This window comes from Vanellus vanellus, assembly GCF_965231255.1.
Source record: "Vanellus vanellus genome assembly, chromosome: 5".
Lineage (NCBI taxonomy): Eukaryota > Metazoa > Chordata > Aves > Charadriiformes > Charadriidae > Vanellus > Vanellus vanellus.
The window spans coordinates 62526425-62542066 of record NC_138910.1 but is presented as its reverse complement, the minus strand read 5'-3'; the positions used below and the strand labels follow the sequence as shown (position 1 = coordinate 62542066).

Genomic DNA, 15642 nt, shown 5'->3' with positions numbered 1-15642 from the left:
GAACAAACCAAAAATCTCTCGAGTATGAAGCATGACTTATAATATCGTTCTGTGTAGCTTAGGATAATCAACTGCGTGGTCTAGTTTAAAAAATGCTGTGCTGTATCCTACGGGTTTTCCTTTTCCTATGAGCTCTTCCCTTTTCTGAGATCCACACCAAATGAAGCCGAAGCAGCAGAGCAGGACAGGGAAGGGAAGTAATGATGACAGCTCTGGAATGTTTTTAAAGTTACTCCCACGAGCTCTCTCATATTTTTGATTGCTGTTGTAAGACTCCTCCTCTGTACAAGTCATGCATCAGTAGAAAATGTATTAAGCATTTATTGCACAATAGTAAGTAAACAGGGGATTTTTTTGGAGGGGGATGGTGGTGTTTGTTTTCTTCCCTTTGTAAAAAAGGGAATTAAAGAACAAAGAAAACCCCATAAACCAGACTCACACATTCACAGGAATCTTAATCCATGCAAAGAAGATACCTATAATACAGCACGGATGAAAAACATAAAGTACGATTCTGTAAAATTGGTCGATTGAGATGTTAATTTTGTATGATGCTATTTCTTCTCATAAATGCCACGGATATCTTCTTTTAAGACATGTATAAAGCTTTGAGATATACAGCCAATTGCTGCCAACCACAAGATGCTTCCCCCCCCCCCCCCCCCCCCCTCCGTTCTCTTGATTTCTTTTTTTTTGTGCCTATCACCATTGCTAGCAGCAGCAGTTCTCACCTCTGGGCCAGGCCCCATAATGCCCTGAACGTACGTTAGTACTACAAGCGGTACAGACACCGCTGTGGGAATCCCTGCGTGGTACATCCAAAGAGATGTCCAGTGTACTTTCCATTAGAATGAGAAGCTGCGAGTGCAAACACTGAACAACCACTGCTCACATAAGCAGACAGAAGAAAAGCATCTGAGGACTCTTCAAAACATTTTGTCAGTTCACGAACTGTGGCTTCTCATATTTTTATCTGTAGAAGTAGTATGTGCCCTGGTAGTCCATTTTGCAGAGTCCTGGTTAGACTTCTGGCAGCTTGCCTACACTACTGTTGCAAGAGAAGTTTCCTAAATCTGTTTTTAATTTAGTTCTGGAATGAATACTGTGCTTCATTTAAAAAAGGAAAAGAAAGCCTTATTTTCCCAGTCACCTTTATTTCATTAGAAAAGTATAAATTACCATCATAAATACAGATATCACCAGTATAAAAATTAGATTCTCATTTATAAAATAAATATTAAAATAGTCATAGCAACAGGTACCTCCAAATCCCATCACCAAGATGATTTGAATCTGTACCACATAAACTATTCCTTCACCGTTTAATTAAAAATAATGTTCAAAATGCAGTAAATACTGCTACCTACTCAGTGCTTGAATAAAGTGAGTTACTACTGACTCAAAAACTGCAAAGTATTTGTTCCAACACTTACTTGGAATCATCAGACTACCCTGTCTGTATAACTCTAGCTGTAGTGTAATCCAGACGTGCTTTCCAGATGGGTAGCAACTACCTACTTCAAGAGTGTTTGTTACAAGCCGCCAGGTACAGCAGTTTCAGTTTGTTTACCTTTGATTGTCTATCTCCAAAGATAAATAGACCAAGTCAATTTTACCCAAGAAGTGCAGAAAAAATAGTAGCATCTTTGTCACATCTGAACTAACAGATCATTTCACCAGTTAATAACGTTAAAAGAAAGTCAGATAAATACAGGTTTTGTTTCATAGAAACAGAAAGATGTTCCTTTTAGTTAGGTAAAGGACACCTATTTTTCAAAAGTAGTGTTTTTTCCCCTCACAAGTACCATAAATCTGGCTCAGTAAGGCCGTACTTTCAGGATGGCCATACCTGGTCAAGTCAAAGGTCCATCTAGTTTAGAATCCTGTTTCAGACAGGACGATAGAAGGAGCTTGAGAAGAGTATATGAGCAGGGTTAGGATATTGTACCAGATCGCTAGAATACTCTTCCAGCCTCCAGCCACCAGTGACACAGGGCTTCCTGATACCTGGATTTTTCATCTGTGACTGTCTAATGGATTTTTGACTCCACATAAAGTTGGGGCTTCAAAATTCCTGTATCAGAGAGCCTAAAAGGCTCCACTTAATTACCCAATTTATGGGGTTTTGGGGAGCTTTTTCTTTTCTTTGGAACTTCCACTACTGTCCACAATAATTTCTCTTTAGACACCATTGAGAGATTCCTTTTCTCTTGCAGGTTTTGCTTTCTTGCGTTTACACAGGATCACTGATAGGACAATGGCAAGAATGATGACCGCAATTGCTATCACTGCTATGATGATAAAGACTTCGGCTCCATATTCTGTAGGGGAGGGAAAAAAAATCCAAGATTCAGTTATCAGAAGCCATAATGTCATAGTGCCACAAACTCTTAGAAGCCACTCCACTGAACTAAAAAATAGTTTCTATATTTTACAGTATCATAGAAGGGGAGTGACCACCTCAGTATGAACGTTAATTTGTTGGGCTAAAGTAAAGCTTTACTTCACCTGGTTCACGCTAGGTTTTAATCTAGGTTAGCTGGTGCACTAAAATGCCATGCTACCGCCACAAGAATAAATCAAACCATTCCCCCTACTCCTGCATTACTTCTGTGGAACTAAGTCCAAGTGGAAATTTATTCTAGGCTAGAAGCTAGAAAACACCAACAGAAGATTTCTATTCAAGTTGTAATTTGCTAGAATTCAAATATTGCGATAAACAAAAATATATACCTAGATAAGAAAGTTAATTTGGGAGAATTAATTTGCCAATTTGAGAAGAGCTTTTCTACTTAGAGCGCAGATATTCTTATCTGGTGGAGAAGAAAGATGCAGCACAGCAATGTGCTATTATTTAATAAATATTGACGACTTTATATTGAATAAAGTGCTATCCAGATTGTTTGTCTGGAATTAGACTGGCTGATTCACCAACCACTCACTAGCTTTTTGCCAGTAAAGAAGTTAATCTGCCAACCTTTGACCTTGTAATGTAACAGTAGAAGTCTTAGTCTCATCATCTGCTTTTGAGATAATAACTGAAGTTCAGTTCAAACTACAAGTCAAAGGAAATGCCCGTCACGTAGGTTTCCAGCACTCCTCCTGTGTTAAAGAGCTATTCCTTCAAGCACTAACTATGGGACCTGTTATTGGAAGGATCTGAGGAAGACAATCAGAAAACAAAAAAACGAAGCTGAAGGCTAGTGATGAGATCTGAAACCTCAGTGACCAGTCATCAGCTCGAACAATTTAAAACTAACCAAAACAGTTTAGCAAAACTTTAAGACCAGCCTCAACTACCTAAAGATCGCGGACTCTTACTTAATGTGAATTCTTCTCGTGAGTTTCCGTGTTCAGCCTGCATCCTCTCACTTATACAGCAAATAATTTATTTTATAACTTAGGCACCACAACTTAAGGAGGTATAAAAATATACTCAGAATCAAAGTGTCTTTTTGTTAGAATGCTAAAGACGGTATGACAAACTTCACCAGATACCTACCATCTAACATATTTCTTCCTACACTGGTGCAAAGCACCATGCTTTCTTGACCGTTACGGTTTTCTCTGCGGGAGGGAATGATTCCCTGTATGTAGAAGCAATAGTTCTTTGTGCTGTCAACGCTTACTTCGAATGTATGGCTTTTTGTTGTTGCATCTTTCTGTAAAGGAAAAAAAATATTTCGAGAAAGTGTTCTTTGCAAAAATGTTAGCTTCTACGGTACCTCAGAAATTGTGTAGCTATAATATAGGTACAGAATATGTAAAAAGGAGAGTTAGAACTTACCTTTCCAGAACTTTGATCTTTCCAGTAGTAGAGTTTGTATTCCAGGTCATGTTGGAAAATATCTCGAATACTTTGAAAGCTTCCATTAGGAAATGTATACGGTGTAAGTGGATCTTGGAACACAACATTCAGTTCTGAACCTTTTTGTGTGTAATTCTTTATCTCCGGTTTTCCGAGAACAGCTAAACAAACATTTTTAGAATTAAAAAAGTGGCATCATCTTTTCTACGCAACACGCTCTTTTTCTTTCTCCCTCTACTCCCTTCCCTCCTCAAATCTATTCTAAGTTTACGGAGCCAAAGTAACACAGTGAAATCCTGGATTATTAACAAATATCTTCATCTGCCACACAACGTTAATAAAATGGTCTACTCATTGCAGTGAGAAACAAATGGCAACTAAAATCTTACACACTCCCCTACTACAGGGAAAGCTTTATGCCTGAACATCGTCTTCTCAGGTATCAGTATGGTTACTGTAAGAATCTATAGGAAAAACCTTTAGGTCCAATCTAAGCCTTGTTTGAGTCAATGGAAGTAATCTTGAAAGGAAGTTTATAAGATTTAATTGGCAATCCTACTTACTCTGACTATAAGGTGTAAATTTTTCAGAGACTGCAAAAGGTGGTTCTTCAAAGTTATCCATCCCCAAGGGCATTACAGACAGTACGTGTGCTGTATAGGTCTCTTTTACATTCCTGAGCACATCTGTAACATCACACTCCGTTTCTGTTGTCAGTATGCATTTTTTTTTGGTGTCAGATGACTGTCTGCAAGAGCAAGAAAGAGGCGTCAACATTTTCCAAGCAGACTTTTATGTATTGAGATAATGTTAAAAAACATTTTTTCCCTTCAAACTGTATAGATTTCCCTCATCCAGTGGAATGGTCTTGCAAGTGTACTAGGCTGAGAAGAACAAGACCTCAAACCCCACTATCCTGTACAGCTATATTTCACAACTCAAAGTAGAATCAGGTAAATAAAATATGAGCCATATTAATTATAGAAATATGTTATTGGATATGTATATGACTTAAAAAATCAATCTTTTATATGAATTGAATAGAAACCATAAGTAGTTCTGATTTTGTATTTTTCTGCAGTTGACTTATTTAAAAAATGTAAGATGCATAAATCACTTTGAAAGTCTTACTCCTGATGCATCTGAAAACTATTGCCTTAAGAAACATCAGTTGTCCTAGGAAGCTCTGTTGACAGCGATATTGTTTAATGTAACAACAGTCTCCCCTCATATATGTCACTTGTGTTTGCATCTATGCAGATGCAAATGTCACTAAGAACCAGACAGTAGCAGCAATTTTCATTGCAGAATTACAATAAAAAAAATATTGACAAAAACCCATGACCCATGCACTTCTCTCCATTTTTAAATGATAGAAAGCAGGTCCATTTACTTGAGAAATAATACAGAAACCAGGAAAAAAAGTGTTAATTCCCCATTTCACTTCCTAATAAGAAGGAATGGAAAAGCAGATTAGATATTGTTGCTTCAATTCTTTTCCCTGCTTTTGATGGTGAACTAAGGAAAAGAAAAATTGTATGATCTCAGCTGAAAGAGCAAGAGTGCCGATTGTTTGGAATTAATAAATGAATTTTCCCCCAAGTAGGCCACATTTTATTTAAGAGTTACCTGAACTCCCTTCTCACTTCACCAGATTTCTTATAACATCACAGATCAGTTAGTGACAGTGTTCTAGAGATGCCTTGAAAAGGGACAGGGGAGATTTGATCTTTGTGATCAAACAAATGTACTCTGTAAATGTACATAGATGAGAAAGCAAACATTTAAGCACACTTCATCCATCCAAGAGTAACTTGCCTAAAAAAGTGCTTCCATATCAGAACTATACCTGATTCTATACTGAAACTTCAGCAAACAGACTTCAATTTTTTTCCAAGTACAAATGGCTGGAAAGAAACTCCAGATTTGTAAATTTCATAAAATTCATTCTGCTAAGTGTGTGTTTTTAAGTCTATTGATTTAATCACTCCCTTGAAGAATAAAAGGGCACATTAGGCCATTGCACTGGTATTTCATCCATTAGTCATGAGAGACCTCTCTTTTTTATGCCACTTTTACAGACAGAGGAGATTACAGTACCATTTTTTCATTAATATGTAGGAGAGTTGATGATGCAGTTTCCCTTCAGGGCATGTTTAATAATGGTCTATGAATTAATATGGTAGCTAAGAACAGCATAGATTTATTACTGAACTTCATGGAATTTTTCTGTGCAGTATTGTAAGTAGTGTTAGACACGTCACATAAGCTGGCTACTTTGTATGTGCACGATATTTCATAGCTTACACAAAACATGACGACAGAGGAAGTCTCGACAGAGGTAGATGAACAAAGGTAATTTTTACTATTACCCAGCAAGACAAATTATTCATTTAGTGTGATTCATCAGTTAGAATAAAACGCAGACTCATATTTATCAGACACCTCCCAAGACTAAAGACTCAGTCCAGACAGCGTGAAAGACATAATAAAGGTGAAGTTCTATCAATACATGGTATGTCAGACTGAGCGTCAACCTCTTCCAAGTATCCTGACCTAGACCTCCAGTGCAGCCAGCCCGCACCGAACCCCAGAACTCAAATACTGGTCTAAAGCTGAACTGTCCATTTCTGAAGTGGGCAAAACCAAAAGCCTGAATCAGGTATTCTTGTAGTTTGTTACAAAGAAGTATTAGCAGCTGGGTTGGCAGTTTTCCCAAATCCTCATGTTTGGGCTCTTTTCCTGTTACATTCAGTCTCAGAAATATTTAAACACACTCTATTTGCATCTTCTTCAGTTGCCATTAATGGACACACCTTGGTGTTACTTACCCATGTATTTCTACTGTATAGAAGTAACTTGTTGGTTTCGGTTGCCATTGTAGTATAGTTTTAAAATTGATTGAAGACCAAGTTATATTAACTGCTGTCGGTAGTTCTGGATTACCTTTAAATACAGAAGAGAAGAGTGCCATCAGTCATATTATATGTAACTCCTGGTTCCCTGCAGTCACTGTTTAGTTAGATGAAGCAATTGCTGTTAATTGCTACTTGGAAATGTTCTTTTGGGGGAAAAGGCTCAGTCCTGCCCTCTGGGCTCATGCTCGTCTTACTAAAGGAATGTGTCCTGGCAGAAGCAAGAAATAGGAGAAGAAATTTATTTTCCCTCTTATAACTCTCAGGTTGCTGAGGTAACTTATTTGGAGTTCTGTCTAATGCTTTCTTTTTGATCCAAGACCTCTGAAGAAGCTACAAAAGCTTGAAGATACGCATGAGAATGCCCAAGCACCAAACAAACGCAGTGTAGTTCAAAATCATGCCTGGCTATATCTGCTGCAGAAGGTGTTAGCCCGTAGTTTCCCCATTAATTTATTTTGGGAAGATAAAATCCTTAAAAATCAGCGGTTGCTCTGCGCGCTTCCATCTGAGAGGGGCTACCCCCGGATGAACTCGTGGCCTGCACACAAGCGGAAGGGAGGCCGTGGTAACCTGCAAACTCGCCACCCCGGCAGACACCACCGCTGCTTCGGGGAACCGCTGGGGAGGAAGCTGGAGCGGAAAACCCCGCACAACCTCTGTAACCTCTGGAAATCAAGCGTTTCACCGAGCGATATCCTAACTATTTCCTAAATACCACCTTCTCTGCCCCGCCGACAAGCTGGGAACTGGGGTTGAGGGAAAGAAATCTTGCCGTTCACTCCTTGTCACCATAGGTCAGCAGTGGTGGCCAACTGCTGCCCCCTGAGACCCCCCCTGCCCCCCCAGCACCGACCCGGCTATGGTCATGACGGATCCCCCCTCCCCAAGAAGGAACCAGCCCTGGGCTCCGCCGTCGGGGTGCTGAAGCGGAGTCGGGTGGGAGCCGGGGCCCGCCGCAGCCCGCAGGCGAGTGCCGCTGTCCCGCCACGGCCCCGCGTGGGACAGTGGCCGCCGCCGGCGCGGGACGGCTCTGCGCGGGGTCCCGCGTCTCCCCTCCCTGTCAGAGGGACCGAGCCCCGCCGCCTGCCCCGTCCGCCCGGACCCGCCGTCCCCCCCTCGCCCCCCCGGTCCCCCCTCCCGCCGTTACCCACCGGCGGCGGCCAGGCGCCACAGCAGGGCGCTCAGCAGCAGAGCCCGACCTCCGGCCTCCGGCAGCATCCTCGGCGGCGGGGCGGCGTGTGTGTGTGTGTCGCGGTGTGTGTGTGTGTGTGTGTGTGTGTGTGTGTGTGTGTGTGTGTGTGTGTGTATAGCGACCAGGCGGAGTCCCGGTCGGGCTGAGCGGCGATGAGCTGCCGACGGGGCGGCAGGCGCCGGCTTATATCCGTGGGAGGAGAGGCGGGGACTGCGGGCGGCTCTCCCGCGGGGCAGCCCGGCGAGGGCGGCGGTGGGAGCGGCGGTGTCCGGCCCGGAGGGGGGTCACGGGGGAAGGGGAGCGGGGCTGGCGGAAGCGCTTAGGCACCGCCGGGTTGAGCAAGCGGAGGAGGGGACCTTCGAGGCAACCGGCATTGCTGTGAGGAGAAAGGGGGCTGAGGGAAGGGGCGGCGCGTCGTCCGTCCGTCCGTCCGTCCGTCCCCCCCCCTCCTCCGGACGGCTCCAGCCCCGGCACTGTGTCCCCCGGGGGGAGGCCCACCTGGATGCGCGAGCACACCTGGACGTGTCTTCCCGCCTTCTCGGTGTCCCCACACGCTTGTGCCACCCCTCGCTTCCCCTCTGTTGGCCACAGGACGGGATACTGGTGAAACTGGGCAACACTTGACAGCCAGCTTCAACCACCGCCAACCCTTGGCGGGCTGTCAAGGGCGAGCGGGGCTCGAACCGCCTCTGGCGGGCAGCTCATCCTGCGGCAGTGGTGTTGGGTTAATTAACTTAGATCCCGTCCATTCTGAAGGGCTGAGTATGTCGGTTCTCGCCTCACCACACGAAACGTTTGATGCAGCCGCTCAGCCGGCTCACATCCTCTGCTCTCGCTCCGTGGAGCCCGTGGAGGCCCACCTGCCAGGCTAGCCAGCAAAGGAGCTTCGAGCCTTGAGGGATTTGCACCTCTCCTCACCCCTAAACCAGGGACCTGCTCACCCTTTTCTCCAAGCTGACGTGGGAAAGGTATGCCATTTTCACAGGTAACACAGAATCTGTCTCTGTCAGGAGTTGTCCTGAATCTCAGCCTGCAGTCTTTGCCCCCTGCCCTCTCTGGGGTGTATATGGCGCTTTCTCACCCGCCTGCCTTTCTAAGCAGTTAAAGCAAATTCCCCGAGCTGGGGCTTTGTGGGCTCAGGTTTCGTCTCATACTCAAGCTGTAGAGGGAGCTGTGCTCGCACCTACCTCATGATCCTTCTGCGGGGAAGGTGGGAAAGAGACTGTACAGGAGAACCTATTTTGTACTCAAGGGGTATAGATGCATTTTACAGAGGTAAGCTGACTCTTCTTTTCATTTTGATTTGTACAACGTTTTATACCTGGAAAACATAGGTTGGAGGAGAATACTAACAGGGAAGCTTCATATTTAGTTGCCTTTAATTTTCATGATTGACACGTACTTAGATGCAAGCAATCAGTGCTGTCTCATAATGCAGAACAAACAGATATGGACCAAACTACAGCATCGATTTCAACCAGAGTCTGTATCAGAATGCATATAGTGTGTTCTGAAGCGCACCTAAACCCTGGATATTTAAATTATCAGCACACCTTCATTAAAATCCAGCTACACACCTTCTAATTTTCCTGCCTTGTTTTTGATCAAATTTCAGCCCCGTCTCTACGCAGCTGTATGTCAGCATTACACAGCCAAAAGCTCACATGCTTTTAACTCTGTGTAGAATGCAGATCTTGTGTGACTAGATTTTCAAGATTGTGACCTTATAAGATCAGTTGATAAGAACAGTTGATTTCCAGAGGACTTTACAGAGATAATACTCACTTGTTTAAAGAAAAGAGGTGTTTATATAAAACGTTGTTACCTTTAGGCTCCAAGTCCAGTTAATTTCCTTGTAGTTTGGTCACAAAAGATGGAAAGTGGGTCAGCGGTGGTTTCCAGCTTTTGTGGAGATGATCTCAGTATCCCCTTCTCCTGCCCATCCTTCTCCACTCCCACCTCTTCGGTCATGACCTGCCATACTTGAGACAGGTGAGGGACCCTCCAGACCCTGTCCAGACTAACCAGCTTGACCAGTGTTACCTTATTGAGATTTCCAGCAAGATATTCCAGTGTTCACTAACGCTAGGCTTTTAGATGTCTGGCTCCATGCTGCACCATGAGGGATGAAGGCCACCAGTTTACCAGAGTGGTGGGAAGCAGAGCCTGAGCAAAAGGATATGCATGGATCACGCAATCAAGCAGGGCTTGGGGGTGTTGTGTGGTTAGAGGAAACAGGGTAAACTTTACCAACCTCTCCATTCTGAGGGAAGGAAGGTGAAGGGAAAATTTGAAAACTGCGGGGGAAAGACAGCATGCCAAGGGGACAGTGTAGCTAGATGAGGTTGGCAGAGGAAGGGCGTGATGGACAAGGGAGAAGCACTGAAGTGAGGAACTGCTGCTGCTGTCACTTCTGCTCCTCTTTCTCCTCTTTCAAGAAGTCTCGATGCAGATTTGACCGAAGAATGAGAACTGCTCAGCGCTGCCTGCCTCCAGGCACCAACCAGTGTGGGAGAGGCGGGGAACCCCACACTGCCCGACATGAGCTGATGCCTCTGAGCTGGAAGTCTCCGCAGCAGCTAGTGACCTAACTGTGACATTCTGATCACATTTCCTGCTCACTTCAATAGTATTTCAACATCTCCCTTAAGACAGAAAATTTTCCCCCTATTTCAAGTATATGTTGCTACGTGCAGGCAAGCATTATGTGACTTAGAGCTCTGGCAATTTGTCTAGAAATTTAGAATTTGGCTCCCATAGTGGAATGTGAAAATGTAAGCATCAACTATATACATGTCTCTGACTGATTTAGTCATCCTCTGCTCATTTTACAGTCAGCAGAGAAAAATTTAATTGCTAAGGTGAATTCCAATTTTTTCCTAGTATGAGCATCTAAGCCAAATCAGATTAATCAATTTAAACATTGAAATAAATGGGATGTTTCTATTGATGGAGGCCAGGATCTCACTGTGACTTTTCAGAATATGTGGGAGACATGCAAATGCACAAGCCTGGCTGCATCCTTTAGGTTAGGAGATGACCTCTTCTCCTCCGTGACTTCGTCATGCTGGTGAACTTCATGGAATTGAGGTTGCTCACCATTGGGAAGGTTTGCCAGTTTATGAGCAGATTCTATAGATTTTCATTCCTTGATATGTGTACCACAGAACCAGTCTACATACCAATTATGGGAAAAGTGAGGAGAAAAGTTAAACTAAATTTGTGAAACTAAATTTTTGAAAGAGATGCATGTGTTTACTTTTATCATATGATCTGCCAGATCTCTGAACTGGTTAGCTTAGAGAGAGCTACAAATTAATTTCTTGCTTAGCAAAGCGATTTCAACACCATGCTTTCTGTGCTATCTTATATAATTGTTGACATGGAAATGGAATGGCTTGGCTGACATCAATAACAGATCAGTTTCTTTGACAGTTTTGCAAGATTGTAGGTAAAATTTTGTAATACTTATTAATGTTTTGAAATTTTGTAGTACTATAAAACACTCATCATTCCATGCTAACATAAAAGTCAGCGATACTGTCATGCCCAATAGCGTAACATTTACCCATGTTGAGTAAGATTTGAAATCCCTGGGAGCTTTTTCCATAATGAAATTGCTCCTGATATTTCTCCTTTCACTCGACTTTTCAGATCTTTGTTTAATTTGTCTCAGTGACCCATATGATTGAGTGATTAATTTACTTATACAATTAATTATATTTAATTAAATAAAACAGAAGTTTAGGGAGCAATCTCTGACTTGGTACCTGCTTCTATCAATATCTTAGCATTTATCTTGCAGAGCTGCTGTATCAAATTCTGTTATGCACAGATTTGCAAATACCACTGCCTTTTAAACATTGTGTGTTAGCAGTACTATCACTAATGTATTTGGTAAGTGAAATAGTTTTGTTAGGTATAATATATCTGTATATAGTGCTAGTAAACAGACTATGAAATTCAATAACATACACTGCTTGTACCTGGCATAGGTCTTCGTTCTTTCTTCGTTGGAACTTTTTTAGTTCCAACCTACTTTCTAAAAGGAAAAGGCCCTTCAAAAGCCTTGAAATGAGGGCGAGTTTACATCAACACTTTCTGCCTGTGCATGTAAATGCCTTAAAGTCATCAATTGGTTTAGATTATATACATCCTATAGGTTGCATTGTAGCCATTTTATGTATAGGGAGGAAACCGTATTCACCCAGCACTTATATGGATATGCCAAAAGTCTATGAAGTCAGGAATGTACAATGTCTTGATTTTATAACAACTTCTGTTCTTGTGTCATAATCACAGGATTATGCTTTTTTTTTCTTTTTAAGCAAAGAAAAATTTCTAGCTATGGCAAGTCTCTAGTGAAGAGAAAGGAAAAATATAGAAAATTAAATTCAGGATGTAGATGCTTCATCAGTCTTTAAAAGCTGGGTAACTCGTTTGTACTAATGCTCTGCACCAAGGTATGGAGGATGGATGTGAGAACTAGAGTGAGAGTTCATTAGATACACACACTGGTCAAAAGTTACTCTGGTCACTGAGCAATTCTGCAGTGCACTCTGATTATTGCTGGCCTAATTCTATAGCTACTAAACAGCTGCATCTTCCCTAATTGTAATGTGAATTGTAGGTGGTGATTACACCAATGAACATCAAGCAGAGACTACAAACAGAGCTTATATAAAAATGGCTATATAGACGAAAGTTGTAGAACAGGATTTTTATTTAAGAGGATTTGTAAATGTTGTAAAATTGGTTACCAAGTCCCCTTTTTTATGCACAGAAAACAAATTAGCGCAATTTGACTGACCCCTGTGGTAAGCAATGTCATTAAACTAGTGTAAATGGAGTGAAGAATCAACTTTTATATCTAAAAGTATCTGTATTTATTCCCGAAGTCTCCACACCAATGAAAGTCCCAGTGTGGTATAAAATCACATGTAGCTGAACTGAAAATAATACAGTTGCACTGGGATAGAAATAGTTTAAAATTTAAATCCAGGTCTGACATTAATGGGACTTCCTTTCACTTGTTGAAAAAAATCATGAATAAGCAAAATCGATACAGAAATTGAAATCGGCAAAAGGTATTTCTCACAGGGGAATCACAGGTACGACGTGAATTTCTTGTTGATATTAGAAATCCCAAAGCATATCTTGGTATGGTTTTCTGATGCTCTGCTTTCAAAATTGGTTTTGTTACCATGTTAGTCATACACAATCCCCTCACTTATCATACGGATACTTTAAAAACAGACACTAGCAAAACAACAAATCTTGTGGGAGTTTTGGGGTCTGGACTGGCTCTGGAAAGGATGCCTGCTTGGCAGCTGGGGGGGCATCTTGAAAAATCTTGTCGACATTGCTTTGATGTTAACTCCGAATTGCTGACTGCTTTCCTGTTTCCTACTCACGGAATGATGTGTGATGCATTTATTACCCTATTCAAAATACTGTTTTGCAGCGTTATTTCTTAAAAAGGAATTCGACCTACAGGTCTGTGGACATGTAATTTCTGTTATCTTTAGGGATGCATTGGGGTAAATAAGACTGTGTAAATGAAAACTTAAACTACTCTTTGCTTAGTTTGACACATGGAAGGCTTTTCAGAAAGTGAGTGTCTGCAGCAATACGGCAGGTGTGTTGCCAGGAGCGGTGAGATACTGCCGCACTGCTGTACGCAGCTGTGTTTATTTACTGGTGACGCTCTCCTGCTGGAGGACAAGTAATTCTAAATAGCAATAAAAGTCGTGGAAGCACAACAGAAACTATGGAGGTAGAGACACTAAATTCCATCGGTTCCTTCTGTGCCTACATGCTTTTGGCCAGCCGACCCAAACTGTTATGAGGTTGGATGTATTGCTTGACACCGTGATGCCGTCTGTCCTCCCTTTTCTCTGGCTGTTCCACCACGACTGTGAAGCAGGCTCTTAGAGTAATTCCTTTACCCAAGATGATCTTAATTACATAAATTAATCTTGCAGTTCCTATGCATCTCTCTCGTAAGATTTATTTTTCCCAAATGATGCTAGACACAAGTGCAACTAACGGACCTTATTTACTTAGGTTTTCTTCTTGTACCTGAGTTTGTGAGGAAGTGGCCAAACTGAAAAAAAAAGAAAGAAGCAACATAAGTTTTAAGTGACAGTAAAACCTCATTAAAAAAAAGGCATGTACGTTAGTAGTAGCTTCTTTTTTTCATATTGAATCCGGTCCTGGCTCATGACTTTTTAATTAACTGAAATAAATTAATTTTACTAGGCAGTTACTTATAACTGCTAGTAAAAATAACTTCCCTTCCTCACCAATTGCTTAAAATGGTGACTTTTTAGTAGACGTGGCATATATAAATTCTCAGTGAAGGCAGTGGTAGTGAAATTCAGTGTTCTTAAGAATATTTGGTGTGAGCATGCCCTGAAGGTTAGGCAATTAGATGGGTAAAACAAACAAAACTTCAATTTGAACAAATGTAGTCCCTAGGCTGTCATTAAACCCATTCTTAGGAACTGTGAGAGAGGAAAAGGTAAACCCTACTCTGTTTGACTTGGCTATTACAATGTTTAATCCTCTTGTAATACAGCTTTCTCTTTTGGAGTCATTCGATACAACAAAAAAACATTCTGTTCTAAAGCTAACCAGCAAAATTAAACTGAGAGTTTCTTTAATATCCTGCATCTCTGCTTTTAGACATTACATTATTTTGTTGATGGTGCCTTTAATCCTAACTCGGGGGTGAGTAGTTAAAGATAATTGGAAAATGGATCAGCTTTGCTATAGGAGTAGAATTTTGGATTTGCCAATCAGACACAATTAGCCTGCTACACCAGCGTAGCTCATCTGTTGTACAGCTCAGAAGACTTCGTTCTGAAATGATTTCTCCACTTCCCAAGTCTGTTTATTTGTATCACACCCAAGGAGAGTCAATGAGCTGATCCAACATAGGTTCTACTTTTAAAAAGATATCGAAAATTCCCATTTAGCACTGGAGTATATAGAGAACTTTTTCACTATCACATACTTTGAATTACAGTCTGTGCACCAATAATGGCATTAGGTAGATATGGCTTTGCTTCTCCAGCTTCAGATGGTGGATTTCTGTGTCCTTTCAGTCGTCTTTCTACTCCATCACAGTACCCCATTTCTCTCCTTCCTGAATAACATTAATTAAGTAGTGTTGCACACTGCAGTTTATATGTTACTATAGTTTACGACAAGACTCAGCATTGATTGCCTCCTTGGTGGGAGGCAGCCTTTAAAATTCTGGAAGTTTTCTGTACAACGAGAAATGGCTGATTTGTAATGATTGTTATGTATCAGTCACAGTACAGTCTTTATTTTGAGCTTTCTAAGTTTGTATTGCAATATATTTAGTGAACACATATGTGATCGTAATCACTGAAATTTAATACCCTTGTGTTTCTCTTTTCCTCAGAAAATGAAGCATGCCAATGGTAGCTAGAATTGTACTTCATCAAATATTAGTTACTCTACGTGATTAAAGAAAGGCTTTTGTTTAGGGATTTTGAAAATGAATAGTGGTATGTTGTTCAGAAAAATACATCTAAAGCTGTACCTTATTCTTTGCGGTGGGACTCAGACGCAGACCAATATGATCATGCTGAAGCCGTTTTATTACAATACTTCAAGTGTTACATACTTTTACTACAACGTGGGTTAGCATTGTGCCTTGCGCTCATTGGCCTTTAAACTTATACACACAAACT

At 41.5% G+C, this 15642-nt stretch overlaps 1 protein-coding gene across 1 annotated transcript; it reads right to left on the bottom strand.

The window, feature by feature from the left end:
• Positions 1-1838: 1838 nt before the first annotated feature.
• F3 (coagulation factor III, tissue factor) lies at positions 1839-8011 on the bottom strand. Its single transcript, XM_082484664.1, has 6 exons — positions 7878-8011; positions 6640-6754; positions 4372-4556; positions 3788-3969; positions 3503-3662; positions 1839-2321 (listed from the first exon to the last, which is right to left on the bottom strand). Exons 1-6 carry the CDS (start codon positions 7942-7944, stop codon positions 2182-2184), a joined length of 849 nt encoding a protein of 282 aa, XP_082340790.1. The 5' UTR covers positions 7945-8011; the 3' UTR covers positions 1839-2181.
• Between the last annotated feature and the right edge of the window lie 7631 nt (positions 8012-15642).

Bases quoted from the DNA above. Each gene is read 5' to 3' on its own strand.
- F3 (XM_082484664.1), bottom strand. From the start codon at position 7,944: ATGCTGCCGGAGGCCGGAGGTCGGGCTCTGCTGCTGAGCGCCCTGCTG. The intron at 6,755-7,877 runs GTGGGTAACGGC...CTGTATTTAAAG, and splicing joins GTGGCGCCTGGCCGCCGCCG to GTAATCCAGAACTACCGACA. The intron at 3,663-3,787 runs GTAAGTTCTAAC...TTTCCTTTACAG, and splicing joins AAGATCAAAGTTCTGGAAAG to AAAGATGCAACAACAAAAAG.